Source organism: Eptatretus burgeri, chromosome 8 (assembly GCF_056783735.1).
Source record: "Eptatretus burgeri isolate ZD-2024b chromosome 8, Ebu_testis_v1, whole genome shotgun sequence".
NCBI classification, from domain to species: Eukaryota; Metazoa; Chordata; class Myxini; order Myxiniformes; family Myxinidae; genus Eptatretus; species Eptatretus burgeri.
Window position 1 is genome coordinate 95898138 of NC_140968.1, and position 25282 is coordinate 95923419.

At 44.8% G+C, this 25282-nt stretch overlaps 2 protein-coding genes across 3 annotated transcripts in view; one reads left to right on the forward strand and one right to left on the reverse strand.

Moving 5' to 3' along the window:
* Positions 1 to 3: 3 nt before the first annotated feature.
* Positions 4 to 11276, forward strand: LOC147022325 (ribulose-phosphate 3-epimerase-like). The gene is made up of 6 exons (XM_085893100.1): positions 4 to 225; positions 7748 to 7827; positions 8373 to 8512; positions 9121 to 9255; positions 9355 to 9441; positions 10643 to 11276. Exons 1-6 carry the CDS (start codon positions 104 to 106, stop codon positions 10763 to 10765), a joined length of 687 nt encoding a protein of 228 aa, XP_085749226.1. The 5' UTR covers positions 4 to 103; the 3' UTR covers positions 10766 to 11276.
* Positions 10988 to 25282, reverse strand: part of LOC147022326 (uncharacterized) — a 38396-nt gene continuing 24101 nt past the window's right edge. For both annotated transcript variants that reach the window (XM_085893098.1, XM_085893099.1), the window contains 3 exons: positions 18290 to 18479; positions 14976 to 15117; positions 10988 to 14824 (listed from right to left, as the gene is read on the reverse strand). In XM_085893098.1, coding sequence (XP_085749224.1) covers positions 14984 to 15117; positions 18290 to 18479 — 324 coding nt within the window. In that variant the 3' untranslated portion in view covers positions 10988 to 14824; positions 14976 to 14983. The remainder of the gene's footprint in view (positions 14825 to 14975; positions 15118 to 18289; positions 18480 to 25282) is intronic.

Consider the following 25282-nt stretch of genomic DNA (forward strand, 5'->3'; position numbering starts at 1 on the left):
CTGCCGAAGTGACCGCTACACGTGACTCAGATCTGGTCCGAGGGAACGCGGTTTGTTGTGTCCGTACCGTCCATCGTTCTCGCCGGTTCTTGCAGCGATCGACATGGCCGTCCTGCCTCAAATCGGCCCCTCCATCCTGAACAGCGATCTTAGCAATCTCGGATCCGAATGCCGACGTCTCTTGCTTTGTGGAGCCGATTACTTACATTTGGATGTCATGGATGGGTATGTTGGCCTTCTCGTTCCGATGCTTGAGAATCTCGATAGTTATGGTGGAGCACTGGGACTGTGTGTTTGAACATCAAGTTTTAACGGTGGTAAATCCATTGAATATCCTTATTAAACAAAGGCAAAGTTATACGTTCCGTACGAACCGCTTTTTAAGCCGCTCGGCAAGCGGGGCAAGCCATTATGAGGGGTGCTTCGATTTGTCATCAAAAATGTCCGTCGTCCGTCGTCTGGTTCAAAACGATCCTACAACAAATTAACTGTTCAGAATCATTTCAATGTTATGTATACACGTACTATATGATTAAAACGTACATTTAATTCCAATTCTTCAAGATCGACAAACATGAAACCCCCCCACCCCCAATGCACAATGGTAGGGTCCATAGATCAGCTTGGCAGGAGGTTCCTCCTCCTCCTTACTCCCCATTTATTTACTTTCTTTCCCTGTCTTTGCTCGAGTACCATGATGGCATCGTTTCCATGGAGACTGCTATGTTAAGTGGTGTCAAGCACTCCGTTCCATTGAGCGCTTTGAATCAAGCAAGACGCTTGGCAAGCTGCTTGCTAACGGAACGCACTCCTGGTGTTTTCGACCAGTGTGGTTGTAGTTCTGTTGTAAGAACAACTTAAACCGAGTTTTCTTCGATCGCGGCTTCATCCTTCATTTGCAAACCCTCCTGTGTACCTGTCCTTACCCATCATTTTGTTTCCAGGCTTAAGATCACGTGTCCTGTCTTTGTCTTCTTTTGTATGCAGCACGTAGTTGTGGATGGCATCATTTGTGGGTTTGAGGCACAGCTGTGCCGTTGATCTATAGAAAGGCCCCTTTAGGTTGGAGAGATGGCCGAAGGGTATGCACACCCACTTCTATGCCATCTCGACTGAGTTTGAGTATCGGCCCAGCTACAAACTGTCATCCTGGTGTCTCACAGGCAAGGTGAGACTTCATTGTCTGTGATATACCTGGATGGATGTTAAACTGGGCGTCCCGTCTGCCATCGTTAGTTGATACAAGGGGCACTGCATCAGTGGCACAACTGAACTCCCAGCGATGCATCCATCCATTGGGACCATATTCTGCAGAGCTTTGGTGCTGCCTAAGCAGTCTCCTTGGCTATTGGACACAATCCTGGACGGGTCGCCACTCCGACTTTGGGATACCAGCAAGGTGGTACTCATTTTTGACGACCTCAAAAGGATGACAGGCGGAGTCGACCCCACCTGGAATTAATTTAACAGCCAAGCAGGAATTGAACTCAGGACCCTAAGGTCCCAAGCACACCACTTTAGCCATTAAGCCAACACCAGGCATTCCCAGCAATGATTCAAACGTAATGTGACAAGTCATGAACATTTCCATAGCGAAAGACCAATCCTGGATGGATCGCCAGCCACTATGTCACTTGGTGTGGGAATTTCTGAACAGACTTGGGGAATCAAACCCACACCAGTGAGAGGGCAGTACTCCAAAGCTTTATCTGCTCTACCATCATGCTGTTCAGGGAGTTCTTGGGACAATGGGACAACAATCAAAACCTCACCTCCACGCTTTTTTGTCAGGTCAGGTTCGATCTGTGACCTGCTACAGGTACCATGTAAACCTGTACTAACCTGTTCCATGGTCGGGTTGTCGGCGACTAAACCGTCTCCCCCACCAGGTTTTCTGGTGAGGAGGGTGTTTGGATATGGACACCCAGCAGGATTAAAAACAAAACCTGTCAAAGGGCGGAGGAGCTCCTTGTGAGCCAACGGCCATCCATATCTAGTGCCCAACTGTGTCTGCGGACGTCCTCCTGCAGTTGGGTTACTTCTTATTAGGAGGTTGGTGGCAGGATTTGTACTCCAGCCACCGTAAAACGCTTCATTCCGCAAAACGCAAAAACGCAAAAAAATCTGAAAACCCACTCCGTGGGAGTACCTCCTGTGCAGCTTCCCTTCGCAGGGCAGCTCACCGGATGATGGGATTGGGGCAAAGCCTTCGGGACCCCCAATCTTTGATAGGAGGGAAACCACGGGGTAACATCCCTGGGTCAGATTGCGGGAGAGTGTGTCGGAGTGGTGCTGAGGTGTCGTCCACCAGACGGCGGTCTCCTTGGGTTAACCTGAGGCGGTCCCTTCGGGTGGGTGCCTGGAATGTCCTATCCCTAAGAGAGGATGATCACCTGTCTCTGTTATCATCTGAGCTCAAGCGTTTGGACATCGGGATTGCAGCTCTCTCTGAGGTTCGGAGACCGGATTGCGGCGAGATAATGGTGGGTGGTTACACCTACTATTGGTCTGGTCGCTCTGATGGTTACCATACCCAAGGAGTTGCTGTAGCGGTGTCCAATAAGCTGACCCCAATGATAATTGAGGTAACACCGGTCAACGAGCGTATTATGAGATTAAGGATTCATCACTCCTTAGGTGTCATTTCCCTGGTCTCTGTTTATGCTCCGACTGAGGCGAGTGATCTCACCGTGAAGGATGCATTCTACGCCACACTCGAGTCTGTGGTTGATCAGTGCCCCAGACGAGATACACTTCTAGTCTTGGGGGATTTCAATGCATCGACTGGAACTGATAGGGATGGTTATGAGGTGTGTGTTGGTCCCAATGGGTCAGGAACTATGAACCAGAATAGCACTAAGTTCCTTGACTTTGCAAGAAGTCATGGACTTAGGGTGGCTGGTTCATGGTTTCAGCGCCCGCAAGCTCATCGCTGGACTTGGTATTCCAACGCTGGCGGTGTGGCAAAGGAGATTGACCATGTCCTCATTGACGGTCGTTGGAGGATGATCCAGAACTGCAGGGTCCACCGGAGTGCTCAGTTCCTCAATACTGACCACAGGCTTGTTGTAGCAACTCTAAAGCTGCACCTTAAATCCTGGAGAATGGTACCATCCCAGCCTAGGCTGGATGTTGCCAAGCTCAGGGATGAGAGAGTAGCTGAGGAGTTTGCGAACAGGCTAAGTGGACACTTGGGGGGTCTGGGTGCTTTGGGGGGTCCTGAAGAGTTGTGGAGCACCTTCAAGACCACCGTCCTTGATGTTGCCGGTGGATGCCTTGGAGTTCACCGCAGGGCAAAGAAGAATTTTGTCTCTCAAGGGACACTGGATACCATTGACCAGAGTCGCAGGGCCAGGCTGAATGGCAGAGCTGAGCTGTTCAGGGAGCTGAGGCGTAAAACTGTACGTGCACTGAGGGTGGACAAGGAGGCCTATGTGCGAGGAATCTGTGAGGAGGTAGAGCATCACCTGTGGACAGGTGATTCTCGTCCCGCTTACAGGGTAATTCGCACATTACGTTCATCCAAGCCCATCCCTCGGAGCACTGCAGTTCGAGCAGAGAGTGGTAGGCTCTTGACAGAGGAGTCTGAAGTGAAGGCTCGCTGGGCCGGTTACTTTGAGCGGTTGTACCAGGCTGATCCCCCAGCTGTCGAGTTGGACGTCAAGGGTGTTACAATCCCTGTTGCTGACCCTCGAATCATCTGTGGTCCACCATCGCTTGTGGAAACACGGGCTGCGGTGAACCAGTTGAAACGGGGCAAAGCTCCAGGGATCTGTGGCATCCATGCTGAACTTCTCAAGGCTGGTGGAAATGCTGCACTCGCGTCGTTGCATGCAGTTTTATGCTCTGCCTGGAACACAGGCATCATCCCAACTGACTGGAAGAGGGGCCTTGTTGTCCCTCTCTGGAAAGGGAAGGGTGATCGCCAAGACTGCAACAACTACCGAGGGGTGACGCTGCTCTCAGTGCCGGGCAAGGTCTTTGCTCGGATAATTCTTGATAGGGTTTGCCACCATCTGCTTGAGCACCAGCGTCCAGAGCAGTCAGGCTTTACACCAAAGAGGTCAACGATTGACCGTATCCTTGCTCTTCGTGTCCTCACTGAACGCAGACGAGAGTTTCGGCAGGGGCTGCTTGCAGCCTATGTTGATCTCTGTAAAGCGTTCGATTCAGTGAATAGGGATGTCCTCTGGAGGATTCTTGGTCTTCGTGGGGTGCCACCGAAACTGATCGATCTGATGTCTGAACTCTACTCTGGTACTGAGAGTGCTGTGAAGTGTGGTGGTACCGCCTCTGACTTATTTCCAGTTGTTACTGGAGTTCGTCAGGGATGTGTACTTGCCCCCACACTTTTCAGCACTTGTATGGACTGGATTCTAGGGAGGATGTCGGAGAGATCAAGTTGCGGTGCGTCGTTTGGCAATGTCAAGATCTCGGACCTTGATTTTGCAGATGATGCAGTCATCTTTGCGGAGACTTTAGACATCCTCTTGGGGGCCCTCGAGGTGCTGAATGAGGAGTCGGAGCCATTGGGATTACGGATTTCTTGGGTCAAAACAAAGATCCAGGCTTTCGGTGACATCTTGGATGCTGCTGTCCTGTCTGTGTCTATTTGTGGTGAGGATGTTGAGGTCGTGGATAGATTCACTTACCTTGGCAGTGATATTCATGTCTCCGCAGGTTGTGAGCCGGAGGTCAATAGACGTCTGGGTCGGGCCTGGGGAGTCATGGATTCACTGGATCATGGGGTGTGGCGCTGCCGGTACCTGTGCGGGAGGACGAAAGTCCGAGTCTTCAGGTCCTTGGTACTTCCAGTCTTGCTCTATGGGTGCGAGACTTGGACTTTGACCAAGGATCTGAGACGGAGACTTAATTCCTTTGGTACCAGGTCTCTTCGGAGAATCCTTGGCTATCGCTGGTCGGATTTTGTGTCCAACGAGCGGTTGCTGAGAGAGACTCGGATGAGATTTGTTACCTGCATAGTCCGTGAGCGTCAGCTGCGGCTGTATGGACATGTGGCTCGTTTTCCTGACGCTGATCCTGCTCACCAGATTCTCTCAGCGAGGGAGTCTCATGAGTGGAGGAGGCCAGTGGGCCGACCACGTGCCTCATGGTTGCAGCAGGTTGACCATCATCTCAAGGAGATGGGGATGGGCCTGGCATCTGCCTGGGGGATGGCCAGACGGAGGCCCCTGGAGTACCGGCGGAAAGTGGACGCAGCGACGCGCTGTTCTGGCACATGCTCCCATACCTGACCTGACCTCCACGCTTTTGTTCAGCTTATTTTTCTTTCTTTCTCCTCCTGTGAAACCAACTTCCTCAATCTCATTCTTTTCTCCAGGGCTTCAAGACAGCTCATTAGCACCATCTCAGGTCATCCCCCAGCCATGCCCATGATCTTTTCTATCCCCATTAACCCTCCCCAAGTCAACCTCTTTCTGGGTTTATAGTTTTTTTTTTCCTTCCACTTCTTTGTACGTTTCTGGCTCTATTCATCTTGTCCCTGACCGTGTCATCCCCTTGCCCTCATCCCTGATTTCTGCAAATCTCCTTCAATTTTGTCCCTCAACCATACAGTCCGTTCTATGTCCTAGCTCCTTCATGAGTCTCGACATTTTGAAAAACAAACACAATTACAATAGAAATAACTTGCAAAACTGTTTGGTTCGTGAAACATCGTTCGCCCGTCCTCCGCGCAGCGGGAGCCGGGGTTTCGTAATTGCGTGCGCGTCGCTCGGCCGGGCTTTGCATTTTGAGATGCTTTCTCGATACCTCCAACACCGAAAGCGAACGGAGGTTATGTTTTCACCCCTGCTTGTCTACAAGCAGGATATCTCAAAAAAAATTGTGGACGGATTCGGATGAAACTTGGTGGGCAGGTTGGTTGTGTGATAAGGAAGAATTTATTTGATTTTGGTGAAGATCCAGATGTGAGAATTTTTCACTTTTTAGAGATGGAGGCCAAAAACGATACACAGTGTAGCACGATATCTCTAGAGTTATGTACGTTTTTGGACGAAACTTGGTGGATGGTTTGAGTTGGTGACAAGAACATGCCGATTAGATATTGCTTAAAGCCGCTGTCACACCTTGACGATTTAGCTAGCGTATGCCGACGTATGAAAAATTTGTCTAAAACGCTGGCACACGTCGAATACGTTATGGGTAAGTTTTGTATACATTAAGAGCACGCTGGCATACGTCGTAGTACGCCGAGCTCGTCGACAAATTTTTCAACGTATGCCAGTGTATGACTCACACGTTTCACATACGCTGGCCATAAGTTGTAGGCACGTTACGCAATTGTTGACACACGTTACTTGTAAGTTACTCGTAAGTCGAAACGCGTCGTGGTAATGTTTAGCATACCTGAAACTTATTTCTAACCTATGAGTAACGTGTTGTTGGCACATTACGCGATCGTTGACACACGTCCACACACGTTACTTGTAAGGTACTCATAAGTCGAAACACGTCGAGGTAATGTTTAGCGTCAGTGTTCCAGACTCCATGGTTTTTTTTTATTTTTTATTTTTATTTTTCTTCGTATGACGGTGATGTTGACACTTCGATTTCTAGTGCGGTTATAATATAATATAATTAATAGGCTGCCGCTCAACGATTTAAATCATAACCGCACTAGAAATCGAAGTGTCAACATGACCGTCATGCCGAAGAAAAAAAAAAACCCATGGAGTCTGGATCACTGATGGGTTCCTCCTGTGTGAAGCCCATTTTTATATACCAATTCCCCTAAACGCTGCCAATACGCCATTATACGGTAGCTGTAAGTTAGTAACACGTTCAGTAAGTTCTGTGGTCGTCCGGAAGACGTCAAATACGTCTACATACATCAATATGCGTTGGAGATACGTTACACATAGGTTCAAAGCACGTTACTCAGAGTTTCAAAGCACGTTACTCATAGGTTAGAAATAAGTTTCCCGTACGCTAAACATTACCTCAACATGTTTCGACTTATGAGTAACTTACAAGTAACGTGTGTCGACGATCGCATAACGTGCCTACAACTTATGGCCAGCGCATGCGGAACGTGTGCGACGTGCGTCATACGCTGGCATACGTCGAAAAATTTTCAGCATGCTTAAAATTTGTCGACGAGCTCGGCGTACTACGACGTATGCCAGCGTGCTTCAGCGTGCTCTTAACGTATACAAAACTTACCCATAACGTATTCGACGTGTGCCAGTGTATTCGGCAATTTTTTTCAAACGTCGGCATACGCTGGCTAAAACGTCAAGGTGTGACATCGGCTTGACACTTCGAGGTCTAGTGTGGTTATGATTTGAATCGTCGGCGATACGCTGCCGCGCTATGCATAAGTTAGACTATCGTTGGGCAGAGGTTGTGAACGCCGACAACACGCTCAGCATTCGTTGGTATAAGTTATCGAAACGTTCTGTGTACGTTACTAATACATTATAAATACGTCCAAGTCGTTAAGAATACGCCCAAAACTGGAAAAAAAAAACCATCAATAGGTCAGCATACGCCAGCATTTTACATACATTTTGATATGCTGGCTAAAACGTCAAGGTGTGACCTTAAGTCAAGGCGGCTTAAGGTCCGGAATCGGATCCGGCCCATCAGTGGGATACAGAATATAAACCTGGCAGAGGTATGCGCTCCACCTCGTGCCGCTCGAATTCATTTGCCACTCTTTTAAGCTATTTTATACTGGTTATAATAAGTCCTCAACCATGGTATGAAATGCATGTTCTTGCAGACACTTTGTGCCGAATATCACGTTTGGTCATCCTGTGGTGGAATGTCTACGGAAGCAGCTTGGAGATGATCCATTCTTTGGTGAGGGCAGCCGTCATGGTTTCTTCCAGCGACGACGGGAATCTTTGCAATGTTTAAAGGCTTGCTTTGTAGACGACTTTTATCTCGAGTCTTAGCACCAGATCCTTTGTGACCTCTCAACGGTGTAAGGCATATTGAACATAGAATCAGGGTGCAGCCTTTTACTGCAAGCTCGAGCATCGTCTCGGTCCTCTGGATGTGCCGCTGAACCCATTTTGTAAAAAGTACGCGTGCCTTCCAGCACAAGTGCTTTTCTTTGGTGTAAATTTGCAAACTCCTTTTTTTTGGCGATGGTGACAGGATATGGTTTGGAGGATGGACTTCATTTATGGTCTGGTCTCGCATCATGCAATCTCTTTGAGACATGAAACCATGCTATAGAGTTACACTTGTCCATTGAGCTGTTGTCTGCCTTCTGCTTTCATCTATTCCTTCTCCCTGTGAAGTTAATAATCATTTTAAAATATTTTATTTGTCGTGCTGTCTTTGCAAGTTTCTTCTCTATCTACCCCTGTGTGCCCTGCTCTCTCGGATCTCTGCGCCAGACATGCATATGATGGTGGCTGATCCGGAGCGCTGGGTGAAGCCAATGGCCATGGCAGGTGCAAACCAATACACCTTCCACCTGGAGGCCTGCCCTTGCCCTGGCCCACTCATCAAGTCCATAAGGGAAGCAGGAATGAAGGTTTGTGTAGTTGCTGAATGGATTAACAAGTGTGTGAACGTGCCTGCCGATTTAAACGCTTGTATTGGACTTGGTGCCAGTCTGTAGCCTTCACGCTTGATCAGTATGGATGGAACTTGAAAATAGATTGAATTGTAGTTGAGTAACAGCCTCCAACCCTCTCTTTATCTGGTCAGTTTAATTAATTTGGCTGCAGCACTGGGCCATAAACCTCCTTTGTAAAAAGCATGCTTGCCTTCCAACACATCTGCTTTTGTTTGGTGTAAATTTACAAGTTTTATATTTTTGGGGGGCTCGGGTGCCAGCACATAGTCACACAACAAAATATTCCATCCGGCATTGCTTTGTAATGTCCTTGTCCAGAAGTCTGTAGCTTGACAACCCCCCCCCCCCCTTTCTAATTTTTGGATAAATTGGACTTTTTAAAAAGTTGTAATATTTTTTTGCAAAATTAAAACTCGGTTACCGATTACTTGACTAAACACAAGTGGGAAAGCAGGATAATCCCACCTTGTTTGCACATCCATTACTGGTCGGTTGCAGGTCGAGTTGAGAACCATTTGGAATATTTTGACGATTTTTTATTTTATTCGTGTTGTTGGAATCAGGTGGGACTTGGTATCAAACCAGAAACTGGAGTCGAAGATCTGGCACCATGGGCGTCTCAGGTGGACTTGGTCTTGGTGATGACGGTCGAGCCTGGGTTTGGGGGCCAGAGGTTTATGGAAGACATGATGCCCAAGGTGAGGAAACATCCAGCTATGGTTTTTGTTCCAATGCTAACATATGGTGTCCATGCGTTGGCACTGCCAAGTGATGGTTGGTAATGTTTCTCCCTTCAGATCCAATGGCTACGCTCTCAGTTTTCGTCATTGGATATCGAGGTGGACGGGGGTGTGGGGCTGGACACGATCAACAAGTGTGCTGAAGTACGAGGATTTTTCTTTTCCAGTTTCCAGGAGTTTCACCTGCACACCTTGTCTATACGTGCCTTTCTTTGATTTCCCAACTTTTAGCGGAATGAGATCCAAGAGATTGAAAGTGAAATAGTTTGGAGTAGCTTGTAGCTCTTCTATTCACTAGTATTACCATCATTCACTGTAAACTTGGGGAATGGTGTGGCTAACCTGCAGAAATTTTTTTCGATCCTTTTGATCTCCGAAAGCCTGTTTCAAGGGTGCTAACAGCAGCAGTTAAAAAGAATGTTTTTTTTTTTAATTTTCATTTCAATGATTTGAACTTCGTGGAAGAGCTTATGCACATCACATGCAGGACAAAAACATGAGTAGACAACAATGTACTTTGATGTAAATTATAAGGATGCTTGGTAGACGATGGCCAATTTGAACTTGAATTCCCAGCTTGAGCAATTTCAGATATACGAACGGACCAAGCTTTGTTGGGGGTAGATAGGCCACAGGGAATCTTGCTAATACTTCAGGGATGATAAAATCCTCCCCTTTTAATTTTGTTTGCTTTATTAGCAGATAGGGCTGGCAGGATGGCCTCTGAGCTGTGTTGCCTAGGTTGCAAGCTTAACCCAGCTGTAAGTTTCCATCCTGGTGTTTTGCAGGCAAAAAGGAGCATCATTGTGTGTGCCGTCCCTCAGTGGGCGGTGGTCATTCATGGTATATTGTTGTTCCTATAATCCTCTGAGCAGCATGGTGGTAGAGTGGACAAAGCTTTGTAGCAATGCCCTCACTGTTGTGGGTTTCATTCCCCACGCCTGTTCAGAAATCCCCCCCATGTGACGTAATGGCTGGCGATCTGTCCAGGATGGGTCTTTGGCCACGGATCCATTGTTCAAATGAGCATCTTCTTATTATGGTTGAATCATTGCTGTGAGCATGGCTGTGCTGCTGATGCAGTGCCCCGTGTAGGTGAGAGCAGGAATTTACCAGGTACACCACGATTGACTATGTATACCATGATCAATCGTGGTATACAGTCCCTGCTACTAATAGTAATCGGGTTCATTTGACACCACGATCCTGATCAAACTAATCCAAATTGCAAGATAGATTTTGGTTTTGGAGTTCATACATCTGATCTACTTGAAAGAAAAGTATTATATATATTTAAAACTCTGCTTTGTGGTTGTTGCATTTTAATTCTTTCCAATCCATCTAGGCTGGTGCAAACATGATTGTTTCTGGTAGCGCCATCATGAAGAGTGAGGACCCTCGTTCTGTCATCAAGACTCTGCGCGATGCAGTCACAGAAGCGATACAGAGACGAGCACTGGATCGGTGATGGCAGTTGAAATGTGCAGAGAAGCCATTGAGAATCTGCCGACCACAGCTCTGACTGCTGGCTGACAATCGACAAACATATGGGATACCATTGCCTGTTGAAGCTGGACCGTTGATTTATTGCAAAGTACCGACATGGAAGAAATCTTGATGGGAGAGCATTTAGTGGTTTTTACTGCAAAACAAAACATTGTGATGTCAGACCAAATTAGCATTCCAAACCTTTTTTTTTTTTTTTTTTTTTTTACTCCTACCTGTACATGGCAGGTGAGTAGGTATGGATTAAAATGATGGGTTATATCAGAAAAGGCTTGTCCATTATTTGACTTTTTGAAGTGGTACAATTGGATTCATCCTTTAATCCTTCAGCTAGCAGTTGATCACACAAACTCCCAAAGTTTTTGGTAGTTTAGGTAATTTATAATGCAGCTTTAAGAGATTGGACTAAGTGATACAATGATGTCCTTTCCCACCCCGACCCCCCTTTTACAAAATAAATAATATTAATCATTTATTTTAGTCCACAGGTGTGGTTCTTTGCAAAAGGTACACAGCACGACGTCAGAAGCGAAGATTATTTCCACCTGCTTGGCTCTTCATATTGCACAATACAAAGAACCACTTTAAGGAGATTTATTGTTCAATCTACAGGAAGAGAATGCTGATACCATGTATATCAAGTAGAGCAACAGCAACGCCCTACTACTCCTGCAGGCTGATCCGGGTCATGATCATGCAAGGTGTATTTTGGTTTATTTAACTAGTAAGATAAACTGAAGTAGACAAGAAGTTTGAATCCACGAAAATGAAGTTTGTTCTCATGATAAAAAGGTGGAAAGTTAAAGAGGGCCTACCGTAGTTTACTCGAGAGGGTTGGCAACCCACATGTACTGGAAAGATAAAGGGGTGGCTCGAGCTTGAATCCGAGTGATCTACTGTTCCTGTCTGGGGTGTTAACGGAAAAGGTTTCCTTTGAACTTAATGCTGCATCTAATGGGCACGAGTGGATGCTCTCGGTCCGCCGCATAATTCGACACAGGGTTCGTACTTTCTCTAGTTCCGCAAGCTTCCCAATGTCGAGACCTCGAACGTTTTCTAAAGCCAATCGTGTGACCAACGGCATAAGTTTTTTTTGTGGCACTTGGAGAGAGAGACAAAAAAAAAATAAAAAAGGTGAAATTTGATAGATTAATTAAAATGTATGGCAAAACAGACAAAGAAAAAAAGAGGAGCAAAATTCCAGCATTGTTAAAATTAGCAAGTGTTACAGGAAATGTTATAAATAGGTGTTTTGGAGCAACAACTTAACAGTGCAATTTCTAAATATACTGAAAAAAATAAGGTTCCTTATACAGCATGTCTATTTACAAACCAGCTCTGGCAAGGTGTTTGCCGAGGCACTGTGCAATGCAATAAACATTCCATCGTGGATGTTGGGTGGACAGAAATTACAGCGAAAGCTTTGCGAGCATTACCGCAGGAGAGGCCATGTGACAAATTCAAAATCGTTGCTCCAAAAGGTTGATGCAGTTTCACAAGTTGTTGTGGTATACACCTGGTATGGGTAAACCTGAGGACGGAGGAGACTGGTACATGGCTGAAAAACGAATCTAGTCAAAAACGATGCTTGCGGATTCAATTGTAAAAATTAGAAAAAGGAAAAAAAAACGACGGGTGGGGGGATTAGAAGGACGAGGGAATACACATTTCCTACAATACACTTCAAAACACAGTGTTCGGGCTACTCTTTACATTAAAACTGCTAAAATAAACTCCAACTGAAAGGAACAATAAGAGAAGCTTCTTCTTCTTCAATATAAAAACAATAAGCCAAATTGTGCTAAGTCTCGCATTGAAATTTGTGGTCGATACACGAGTCACTTCAATCTAGCACGTTATCAGCTGCCGTGGTCTTTTCAACGAAGGTCGACTACACACCACGAGCAAAGCTAAAGTCATTGTATTCTTACCCTGTTAACCATAATACAGCATTTTCCAGGCCTAATAAACAAGCACATCTTTCTGTTGGTCTCATAACCAGGTCACGCTACAAAAGACTAAAACACCAACAAATTTACGTGATTGGTCAATTTCTTACATCATGACGATAACAAAGGTACGTCTTGGGTGATGTCATTTTTGAAGGTGTTAACATTAATCAGCGGGAGGAGAATACAATTGGGCACACAAGATAACAGCAAACCACCTTCAGAGGAAAGAGGGAGCCACAACGGCTCCACAACCACCTGCAATGCAGACCCTGCATGTATATTCACAATCATGTTTATATCCGTTCACCGAAAGCCATAAAAAAGTGTTCGTCCCGTTATAACTGCTTTCAGATGTTGTTCTCTCGAAACGTTAACCCGTGCGTAAAAGAATAAAAACGCAAAAGAGTGAGGAAAACACAATATGAAACAATTATGGGATAAAGGTCAAGTGTAAGGAATTGATGGTGGGTACCCAAAAGAAATCCCCAAAAGGACAACCTTTTACATGTACTTTGATCTACCTGCAAGGCCTTCATCCGTAGCTTGATGGAGTACTGCTCTCCCCTCGAGACGGGCACCCCTGCCTTAAACCTTGCTCAGCTTGATGCCTTGGAAAGCAAGGCCTTAAAGATTTCCTGCTCTAAAGTTGAGTTAATGGTCCTATCACTTTCACATCACAGACAGGTCGGTGGTCTTCGTCTTCTACCGCCTCCTTTTTGGTCTTCAACCCTTTGCTCTTTCCGTGCTCTGCCCCTACCCCCCTCCCCCCATGTTTCTGTAGTGTGCATGCAGTCTTCTGGTGAAACTTCTAAAATGCAGACACAATTCATCTCCACTCACCCATTCCCTTTATTTTTTTTTTGTTTACCTCACCTGTAAAACCAACTTCCTCAGTCTCTTTAAGCTCGTTCTTCCCTCCAGGACTTCAAGACAGCTGTTCACCACCATCTCAGGTCATCCCCTATCCACAACGCTAATCTGTTCTACCCCCTTTAACCCTCACCAAGCCCATCTCTTTCTGAGCTTCCAATCTTTTCTTCCACGTCTGTGATTGAGAGTTTGTGGCTGCACCACACATCTTGTTCGCCTCCTGCATCTTTGCCTTACCCTCATTCTTCCCCACATCCCTTATTTCTCCAAGTCTTCCTCTATTTTGTCCCTCAACCCTGCTGTTGAAGTGTAAGTGCTCCCCCCCTTTCTACCTGTACTGTTCTTTTTGCTTTGTTACTAGCTCCTCCACGATCTTCGACAAAAAAAACAAACAAACTTGAAATGGAAATGATAGACATGCACGTGTATGGAAGTGCTACTACGTCGGATCAGAAATGAAAAAGGAATAAGTCCCTCAGGAGATGCAAACACCTTTTCTTCATTCATTTACATCGTTTGAGCAAAATGTGAAACAACTCAGTTACACGTCGTTATGTTCCATTGCAAGTCCTTCCAAGTTGCGATTTCAGAATGGACAATGGAAGATTCAGAACTCTAATTTTAAATTGTGTGCTATCGACCTTGCCAAAGAGAAATCAATTGGAGCCAACTCGATAAGAGTCGTAAGCACAACATACGGGTTGCAGATGTCGATGACAAGCTACGGGTGGGTAGAGTAACGTTTGATTTCATACTTCCAAAGTAATCCTGCTCATTGAAACAAATTATGTGTCAAATATTTTTAGCGACTTGCTAATTGCAACGCATAGGCTTATAAAGTTTATTGGTTGCAAAGAAGACTAAATGTTTCCTGAAATACTGGGGCCATTGACTGAAATAAAAGCCGTTTTTGTGACGGTTTAAGAAGAGCTAATACTGCCAAGGAATATGAATTTTAATCATCCAAATTGGTCATGATTCAGACACTATACATTGGTCTACAGACTCAGAGCAAGCGTAAAAACAAGCCACATGTCAGTCTGTCCCGATGGTGCCCCAGCGTTGATTCTGGTGCTTGAGCCTCCGGCGACTGCATTCGGCGTGAATGTCTTCACAAACGGCTCCCACCAGAAAAGTCATTGGAATCGTTTCTGGGTGACCGTAAGGATGGTCCGCTGGCTCTTGCAGTGGCATTCACACTGCACGCGCGTACGCGTACACACAAACACACACTTAGCACCACAAATGCTTGAACACTGCACGTGCCAAAAATGCTGGCAAAGTTAGGAAAACGGGATGTGCACATTCTTAAACACCGCGTTTATGAACTCGATACAAGAAACAACTTGCCTGGAGTGTTAAGGGTCGTGTGCATGCTGCAAAACTGCCGCGGATCGTTTGCGCAGCCCCTTGCACTCGTTCTGAAGCTTTTGTCGAATGTAAGACTTCACCTGGCTCATAGTCTCCGTAGGAAAGAAATGTAGGACCATGTCTGCAAGATGACACAACAACTTGTGAGGTGATCAAACTATAGCGTTTTACTAGCAGGCAAGGCAGTCAAACCGCTATGGTGGCTTTTGAGCCAGATTTAGGTGTTATGTTATCGACAAGTTATCGGAATAGAAATCCAGAAATAAAAACAAAAAAACACTCCATATGTCCACAACTTCCCGAACTGTTCCATATTCACCCATTATTGTTTATGCAACACTGTAACCAATAGTGATAAACACTGCAGTGTTTTGTTTTTCTTTCGAGAGCCGATCTGTGACAATGGAGATGAATGAAGTCTGTCCACCTCTCGGTCTTCACGGCCAGCTTCGTCCTTAAACTTCTCAGTTCTGTTTTTCTTCATCATGCCTATAGTCTTCCTCCATCAACCTTTACATCATCATGCCTATGGTCTTCCTCAACCCTTGCATCATCGTGCCTATGGTCTTCCTCGTCAACCCTTGCATCATCATGCCTATGGTCTTCCTCCATCAACCTTTGCATCATCGTGCCTATGGTCTTCCTCCATCAACCCTTGCATCATCGTGCCTATGGTCTTCCTCGTCAACCCTTGCATCATCATGCCTATGGTCTTTCTCCATCAACCTTTGCATCATCATGCCTATGGTCTTCCTCCATCAACCCTTGCATCATCGTGCCTATGGTCTTCCTCCATCAACCCTTGCATCATCGTGCCTATGGTCTTCCTCCATCAACCCTTGCACTGTGGTCTGTACCACTATGTGTGTATCTTGTCTGAGTTAATTCTTGATGCGGGCAAACCATCACAGCCCTTTTTCTCCTCTCTTTTGTCACAGTGTTTCTTGTTCTTTGGCCTGAAAGATCTTGCCGTGTTTTCTGGCTGCCGTAGCAGCTACTCCATGCTATCTTCATCAATCGCCAATTTTCAATGCTTGTTGCAACCTGGTGTTGGCTTAAGATCCGTTGTGCCGTTGAAATAATACCAGGTGGGGTTGACAGCCTCTCATCCTTCCGAGGTTGATAAAATAAGCACCAGCTTACTGGTAACAGAGGCACTGCATCAGCAGCCACAGGCTGCATACGAAACAACTTATCCTCCAAGATGCACAAACTGTTACACTTGCTCAAGTTCAGCCTCTAACTTGAATCTTTACCTCTTCTTGTCTTACAATTGTCATAATTTTTCTATATCCCGAGTTGATCTTCAATACAAACCTGCTTTCCCAGTCCTATCTTGTCCGTTATTCTCTTCAGATCTTCCTTTATCATTGCTAGAAGGTCAAGATCATCAGCAAATCTTCGATTTTTCAACACGACACCCACATGACCCCAACTCCTCCAATTTCATCTTCCAGTCCGAGTCATTACCACTTCCAGCACCAACTGAAACAAATCTGGTGATCTGTGTGCCTTTGTCTAACTCCAACAGTCATCTTGAACCATCCTATCAACATTATCTACTACTGTGCAGTCATTGACTGACTGGAAATGTTTTCTATCAGCTTCATCGTTATTTTGAACACTGTGGAACACCAATCGGAACATGAATCGTAACACGAATGCGCAGTTTAGTGGTACTTTGGTAAATTGTACGGAGTCACACCCTGAGCACGCATGCACATTCGCGGTAAAGCAATTGCTTCAGTCAGTCTGTCAGTCTAACAGAATTGAAAACCATTCCAAATAGGAAACTTACGAATTTTATGGACGTTATAAAGGACACAAACAACAGGCAAGAAGAACTAATACAACGTGTTAAATAAGTTGGTGTAAAAGACCTCCGTTTGTCTGTCTGTAAGCCAGATATCTCAAAAGGTTATGCCTGAATTCGGACGAAACTTGGTGGACAGGTCAGGTGTCTGATGATCAATTGATTCAATTTTGGAGAACATTCGGATCCAGACACGAGAAATATATATATATATATATATATATATATATATATATATATATATATATATATATATATATATATATATATATATATATATATATATATATATATATAATTAGTGATTCTTTACCATCGAGTGGTGGGGCCAAAAACGATATAATTGCATGATATTTCAAAACATATGAAAAGGGAATTTTCTTTATCAACAACATGTTGTCTCAGAATGAGCTTTCCTTTGTAATCAAACCTGTGACAATTTAACATGCAGGAATGAATACAAACATATCTTCATATAAACTGCACACTTCTGGATAATGTCTGCTTGATGAGCACTTCCAAGGGCAGGTTTTTGTTTTTCAGAAATACTTGTGGAATTGAAAATTCTCAACCTTGTTGGCATCTCCCATGATGAGGATTGAGGCTGATGGATAAGGGTTGTTGCTCACTCATGGCAGGGCAGGTTGGTGGCCTCTCCTTTGGTCTAGCTCCCTCTGCTCTCGCAGCCCTCCAGTAACTTACTGAGGTTAGTAACTCCAGTAACTAAACCTCCAAAAGCTAGGCTTCCTGTCAGTCTCTGAACTCTTTTATTTCTCACTTCTCCCACTTGTGGAACTGTCTTGCTGAGGCTGTTCTCAACCATCCTTTCGTCCAGGCCTTCAAAAGCAGGTGGTATACCGCTATCTCATGTCTTCCATAATCCTTTTTACCCCTAAATAACTGGACAGACCCCAACCCTCTTAATTGCAAATTGCCGTTTCCTCCCCTCTTTTTCTGCCGGCTGTGTCCAAATGTGGCCCACTGCCTTACCCCTAAATAACTGGACAGACCCCAACCCTCTTAATTGCAAATTGCCGTTTCCTCCCCTCTTTTTCTGCCGGCTGTGTCCAAATGTGGCCCACTGCCCATCAGCCTATTGTCTTTTTATCCTCTGACAACTCACTCCTCCATGAACCTCGATAATGTAAATAAATGAATAAATGAACAGACAAAGGCTAATCGAAAACATTGTACATGTACTGGATATTATGTATATTATGAGGACATGAACCACCACATTGTAAAGCTTATCAAAAATGTAAGGACACCCTCATGAGATGCGTACATTTCACATTTCATGGCCTGTGTTTGGATCACAAATTGTGTCAAAATTTACACCAAGTTGGAAACCAGAAACAGTTCTAACAGGCAATTACAATTTTTTTTTCTTTAAACAACTCAGTAACTTAACCTCAATGCAAATAATCCCACATCCTTATTCTCTCATCATCCACCGCATCGTTCCCAAATTCAAACCCACCGATGATGCCCTTTAGATGCTTGGGTGGCAAGGCAGGTTTCGCGCTGTGTGGATGACGACTGAATGCAGCACCGGTGACTGAGTGAGAGGCCATAAATTCCCTCGTATACAAGCCTGACAGCAGCCGGTTTGTCATCTTCTGAGGGCTCTCACTGGCCCAGCACTGCCGGAGAACTTCTTCTGGCAAACACTGCACATGTGCATGAAACGAAACACTGCACCATGAGCACAGAACACAAAACAATGATGGCATGTGCACAAAACACACCACAAACAATGCATGTATGTGGATAAAAATGCACCACAAGGCACTGCGTGCATGTGCACAGAAAAATGCACTTAAGTGATGAAAAACATCACAAACAGGAGGATCTCATATCTCAGGTAGAGCCTGAAGATGCGATTTGTGGGTGGGTGGTTGAGAGGAATGATTTCCAATGCGAATATGTTTGAAGTTTATTGTCAAATCTTCATCTTCTGCGAGTTACCTCAAGCATGCGAAGTGAAAAGCGGGATTAAGGAATTGGATCATGTTTGTCCGTCTGTCTTAAATCGAATGTTATATGTTGAACATGAATCGGAACATGAATAAAGGAAGACAGGTTAGCCGTTTCTGACAGTCAAACAAAATTGAAAACCATTCCAAACAGGAAGCTTACTGTTTTTAAGGATGTCATAATGAACACATACGACAGGCACGAATAACGAATGAAACGTGTTCGATAAGGTGGTGTAATAGTTGCTCAGAAAATGGCGGTACAACCCGGAATGTATAAAATTTATATGCTTTTAAACCTTTATTTAAATTCAATTGTACACTTGAAGACTGTAGAACACAAATCACCTTCATATGACTTCCAAGAACCATGTTATACACTACCGGTCAAAGGTTTTAGAACACCAACATTTTTCCAGTTTTTACTGAAATTTAATCAGTTCAAGTCCAGTGAATAACCTGAAATGGTACAAAGCTAAGCGGTAAACTGCCAGAGGTTAAAAAAAAAGTTTAGGTTACCAAAAAATGAAAAATAATGCAAATTTCAGAGTCGTTAAAAAAGACCCTTTTCAGGGAACAAGTAACGGGTTAGCAACTGCAGCTGTACTGCAGCAATAGAAGTAAATTAAACCTTGAAAGTTGATGCAAACAATTCCTCCAGGTGTCCCAACTTTTGTTGATTAGTTATAAACCCTCTGTTTGTATAAAAGCAGTGTTGGAACAGACTATGTTGCTACACCCTCTGAAGCATTATTTGGACAATGTTACAATGCAGGAAGTAGTATATTGCTGTCATAATGGTGAGAAAAAAAACAATTAACAAAGGAAGACAGACAGACCATTATAACCCTTAAAAGTGTAGGTCTTTCCTTTAGAGAAATTGCAAAGCAGGCCAAGGTGTCAGTGAGTAGAGTTTCCTACACCATCAAAAGGCACTTGGAAACTGGAGGAAACTCTGACAGGAAGAGGTCTGGCAGACCCAAAGCCACAACACAATCAGAAGACAAGTTTCTGAGAGTCAACAGCTTGCGTGATCGGTGGCTCACGGGACAGCAGCTTCAATCACAGCTTAACACTGGTCAAAGTAAGGAAGTCTCAGTTCCAACTGTGAAGAGAAGACTTCAAGCTGCAGGTTTGACAGGTCGAGTGGCGTTAAGAAAGCCATTGCTAAGATGGCAAAATAAGAAAGAGAGGCTTGCCTGAGCCATGAAGCACCGCCAGTGGACTACTGAAAACTGGAAGAAGGTCTTATGGACCGATGAATTAAAATTTGAAATCTTCGGTTCATCACGCAGAGTTTTTGTACGCCATCGAGTAGGAGAAAGGATGGTTCCTCAGTGTGTGACACCAACTGTCAAACATGGAGGAGGGAGCAGGATGATCTGGGGCTCTTTTGCTGGATCCAGAGTCGGCGACTTGCACAGAGTGACTGGCACCCTGAACCATAAGGGCTGCCACAGCATTTTGCAGCACCATGCAATACCCTCTGGTCTACGTCTAGTTGGTCAGGGGTTCATCCTGCAGCAAGATAACGACCCAAAACATACCTCCAGGCTATGTCAGAACTACCTTAGAAGAAAAGAACAAGACTAGGTTTCAAATCATGGAATGGCCAGCACAGTCTCCAGACTTAAACCCCATTGAGCTGGTTTGGGATGAACTGGACAGAAGGGTGAAAGCAAAGCAACCTACAAGTGCAACACATTTGTGGGAACTTCTGCAACAGTGTTGGGAAGAACTTTCCAAACAATATTTGATTTCCATCGTGGAAAGAATGCCACGAGTATGTTCAGCTGTTATATCTGCAAAAGGTGGCTACTTTGTCGAGTCAAAAAATTCGATTAAATTTTGTTCAACAAAACTATTCCGTGATTTCTTTTTTATCTGCAATTGGTTATTTGTTCTACCCTTTAATTTCAGAGTACAATGAACCATTAAACTGCTTAAATTTCAGTAAAAACTGGAAAAATAGGGGTGTTCTAAAACTTTTGACCGGTTGTGTATATCGACACATAGTATGAGAGGGCGTGACACGTGTCGGGTTGAAGAAGATGCCGCCATTATGGATATCCATGCTTTATCGTGATTACACGACATACCGTCCTGACAAATTCAGGACGGTATGTCGTTTAAGTCATGGGGACTCACTCCTATGGAGGAGGGGCCCAGTTGTAAGACCATGCACTCTGGCCCTTTGGGGTTAGGATGTGAGTTTGTGTTTGATGGACCATGTACCATCACATTATTGGATGGAGTTTATTATCATTATTATTTAAGGTAAGTTTCATGATTTTAATAACTCAAGAAAACAAACTTTATTTTATGTTCTCAAAACAGGAAAATAATCCTGGTGTTGGCTTAACGATTAAGGTTAAGATCTTAGGATGTCGAGTTCAGCCCCAACCGTGCTGATAAATAACACCAGGCGGGTTGACTCTGCCTGTCATCCTTCCGAGGTCGGCAAAATGAGTACCAGCTTACTGGAAACAGGGGGCACTGCATCCGTGGCACAGCCACACTCGCAGCAATGATGCAACCAGCAGCCATAGGCTGCATACAAAACAATAATAATAATAATAATAATAATAATAATAATACTTTATGTTCTTAACTCTTTTATTCATGAAAATAAATAGCACAAAAACAATGCACAAACATGTTAATTAAGGGTACAGTTTGGACAAATTTTAAATCTCAAGTCCTGAACCCTATTTTCTCCCATTACCCCATCCATTGGGACCGTACTCTGTGTGGAGCGTTGGTGCTGCTTAAGCAGTCTATTTGGCTATTGGGCACAATACTGGACGGGTCACCACTCCGACACAGTATACCAGCATGCTGGCACTCATTTCGCTGACCTCAGAAGGATGACAGAGTCAACCCCACCTGGTATTAGTTCAACAGCTGAGAGGGATTTGAACTCAGGATCCAAGGATCCAAAGCCCACCACCCTAATCATTAAGCCAACACCAGGCATATTTCCCCATAAGTTTGTGGATTTGCAGTTCATGGGGATGTTCAAGAACGTAACCCCCGCGGAACAGCAAGGCCCTCCTGAATATACCTAACACTGCGCGGGGTATCGTTTCTCTGAACTCTCCAGTCGTTTTAATGAAATGGCAAACATAACATTTAATTAAAAGAGATACATATACGAACAATGTTTGTTATGACTTAAACCTAAAGCACTGTCGGACCACTGTTTGCCTTCAATGAAGCCTCAACATGTCATTTTCAAACGATTAAATTGATGTTGCAGCCAAGATCATTGATGCAGCAATTTCAAACATAAACACTCGTCTTTCATTTTGAGCAATCACAAAACTAATGTTGATGAAACAAATGTCGCTTTGACCTCTCTCATCGTAACAAATCGTACAAGATGAATGTGCTTTCAAAAGCAAATCTGGAACGTTTATGCAGAAGCTTGTACGTGAAAGACAAGATCTCCACCCATGCCTACCTGGCGGATATTCTGCAATTTTAAATAAAAAAAACTAAATTCCCTGAAATTACAAGAGGTACGGACAAACCCGATAAGGTTCTGGAAACGGAATGTTATCGCAGGAATTCATTGAGGTCAGCTATTTCCACTGGTAATCGGTGGTACATTTCACACAAAATCTCAATTCCTCAGGTATAAAACTCAAATTTTTCACAATGAACATACTTGCAAAGCGGCCGACACAACAGTCATCAAAGTAGTATTACAACACTTCGGTAAAACTCCCTGTATCGAGGTAAATTCCAGCAGTAGCTGATATGTGTGTTTATTGTTGTGGGAATGCCTTCTAGGGGTTAAAATATCAAAGTACCGTCAGACCCCGCTATTCGCCGGGATACGTTCTTGGAAAATTCCTCGAATAGCGAGGCATTGTTCAATGGAAAAAGGGGGGATAGGTTCCTGGCGGTTCGTGATTCATGAGGGAAAATCAAAAACTCCCGTGAAAAACCGTGAATACGCCCATGAAAAAAAACCAAAACGCAACAAAAAAACTGCGAATACGCAAAGGAGGTCACATTTTATAAACTGTCAATAGGCGGGACCCGTGAATATCGAGATCCGACAGTATAACGGTAGTTATTTCCACAGTGCATGTTTAGCGCAAGCATGAGGTAAAATGACCATATTAGGAAATGCATCGTTATTTGTGTAGAAAGCAGCCATCTTCCTTCACTGCGTGGTTGTGCCAAAAAACCGCTTCACACCTGCACCGCTCTTTTTGGGGAGAGACAAGGCCACGGGCACAAGTTTTGAAACAAAGGCGGATTTTGGTGCAAAAGGTGCGCCCTTGCCATGTTTGCAGAACTTTTGCGAACCTTAACAGAAGTCGTGTCTTGGTTGATGGCCAAATAGCCAATCGGTGTGGGGAGGACAAGGCATTGCTGCATCATGGGGCGGGGCATCGCAGGGGCATGCAAAGTTTTCACACACATTCTAGAGTCCATGGATCATGCATGTCAGATTGGAGCGGTGAGCTTGTAGTTCGTGCTTTCTGGCCCATTCAGTGACGGCTCGTTTGCTAGTCCAGCCGCAGATTGTTGCAGCTGTCTGCCCAACAGGGTCAAGGAGTTGCAGAAACCGACCTGCTGCCACAAATTCCCACCTGTTTAGCCATGCAACGCGGCCCACGTCAGGGTCACGGGGGTGGGGGGGGATTCCTTTGTCTTGTTAATTTCTCCCAAGTCCTTCTCCTGTGGTATGCTTGGGGCCCAATAAGGTTAGCTAATTAAGGATCTCCCGTATGTACGATACCTGCGCAGCGTATTTCAATTGTACATTGGACTGTGTAACTAAATGATCTCGTGTCCCTTGTTCTCCCTCCCTGTCATAATAAATACACACATGAAGTCACTTGGTGTCGGTGAGTGATTTGAGTTGCCCTGATCACAAGCCAAATTAATTATTTATCATCCGTTATAGGACAGATTGAGCTCGAGGCGATTAGTGTCCGAACGAAAAGCACTCCACATCCATTTTGGCAAAAAACGCTCATGCCGGCATTTGGTGACGAGTGTGAGGGAAGTACCAGCACATCGCTTAACAGACTCAGACATTCCACTGAAGCATGGTGGCATGGAAAATCGGCCCACAAACCTGTTTGGAGCATCCAAACTGGTGGATCGGCATGACCACTTTAGTTTGTGGTCATGCTGATCACTACTCATGACCATGACCACTCCTTTTAGGCCAACACTACTTTGTCAGAATTTGAAACAAGCATTGTTCGAAACAACTCGAACAATAAGAAATTGTAACGGTCATCAAACTTGTCCGGTTGCCCGGATCGAATCCGGTGGATCGCATAACAGCGACCGCAATGGTTGACCGTTTTGAAGAACCCCGATCAGATCTATGTCTGAATGCCGTGTTACCGTACATATTGGAAGCGCTAAAGTGAGCCAGTGTCTCACCAATATGCGTCACGTGACTTTATATAATTTGTCCGAGCAACCTAAGTCACGCGACATGGTCTTTTATGTGGTGTGGAGACTGCAACCAATTATTCCCTTTACAGATCCTCTAAAATCACCAAACGAAACAGCTGCCACAACCAGATTTCACCCCGAGACCAGATATGCTATGTTTAATAAAGTAATAATAATGATCATGGGGAGAGAATGTATAAAAAGCAATCAACAATCCCCTTAACCACCAATTCGTGCCCACGGTACCAACAAATGATCGGGTTTCTTCAACCATCTATCTTTAGGCTTCATGCATCCCACAGAAGATAGACAACAGAAAAGAGGTTTTTGAACTTTCTGCTTGCCCCTACCCAGGAGAAGACCCTCTCCCCCAATGCTGTCTATCAGTGTTCAGGGTCCAAGCACTACAAGTGTCTTTCAGCACCTGGTGCTCCCTTGGCCCAAATGGCCTCTCCACAACAGTAATTCTTTGGGACTTTATGGCCCCATAATCATCAGCATTGGCTGTTGTGGCCCAATAAGTAAAAGACACTTGGCCCATTTGGCCGTGACTCAGTGAAGTCTTCTGGCCTTTATGCTCCACAAAAATGGCACAGTATGTAAGTGGCAAATGACTGACAAATGGCATGACAACAAAACTGGCAGGCAGGCTAGGCTGACTGGCTGGCAGCTGGACGGCAGGTATATGGCCGGCAGATGTCATGGGCTGGCAGATGATACAAGTCTGCAGCAGATATACTTGTCAGTGGTTGGCATCAGGAGTGTGTGGTGGCAGAAGGTATGGCGGCTGGCATGAGCCCCACCCGACTCTATCTCGAGCTGCCCCACTTATCACTCCATCTAATCCAGTGGTTCTCAAACTTTTTTGACTACCGCCCCCTTCTGCCTTCTTGGACCGGCCCAATGCCCCCTTGTCCTATCGTTCGTGGCCGGACACCCAGTGGGCAATAGGATAGTCCGAATTTATGTAGATAGGAAGCAAAAATAACAGAAGCCAAATATTTTCTGAATAATATTTTACTTTATTTTACTTTACTTTTCCTTTACTTTTCCATTTTATTTTGCAC

What these genes read in the sequence shown, in the direction of transcription:
- LOC147022325 (XM_085893100.1), top strand. Translation starts at nt 104, where the DNA reads ATGGCCGTCCTGCCTCAAATCGGCCCCTCCATCCTGAACAGCGATCTT. An exon ending in CATTTGGATGTCATGGATGG is followed by an intron (nt 226 to 7,747) that starts GTATGTTGGCCT and finishes ATGTTCTTGCAG; the next exon opens with ACACTTTGTGCCGAATATCA. An exon ending in TGGAAGACATGATGCCCAAG is followed by an intron (nt 9,256 to 9,354) that starts GTGAGGAAACAT and finishes TTCTCCCTTCAG; the next exon opens with ATCCAATGGCTACGCTCTCA.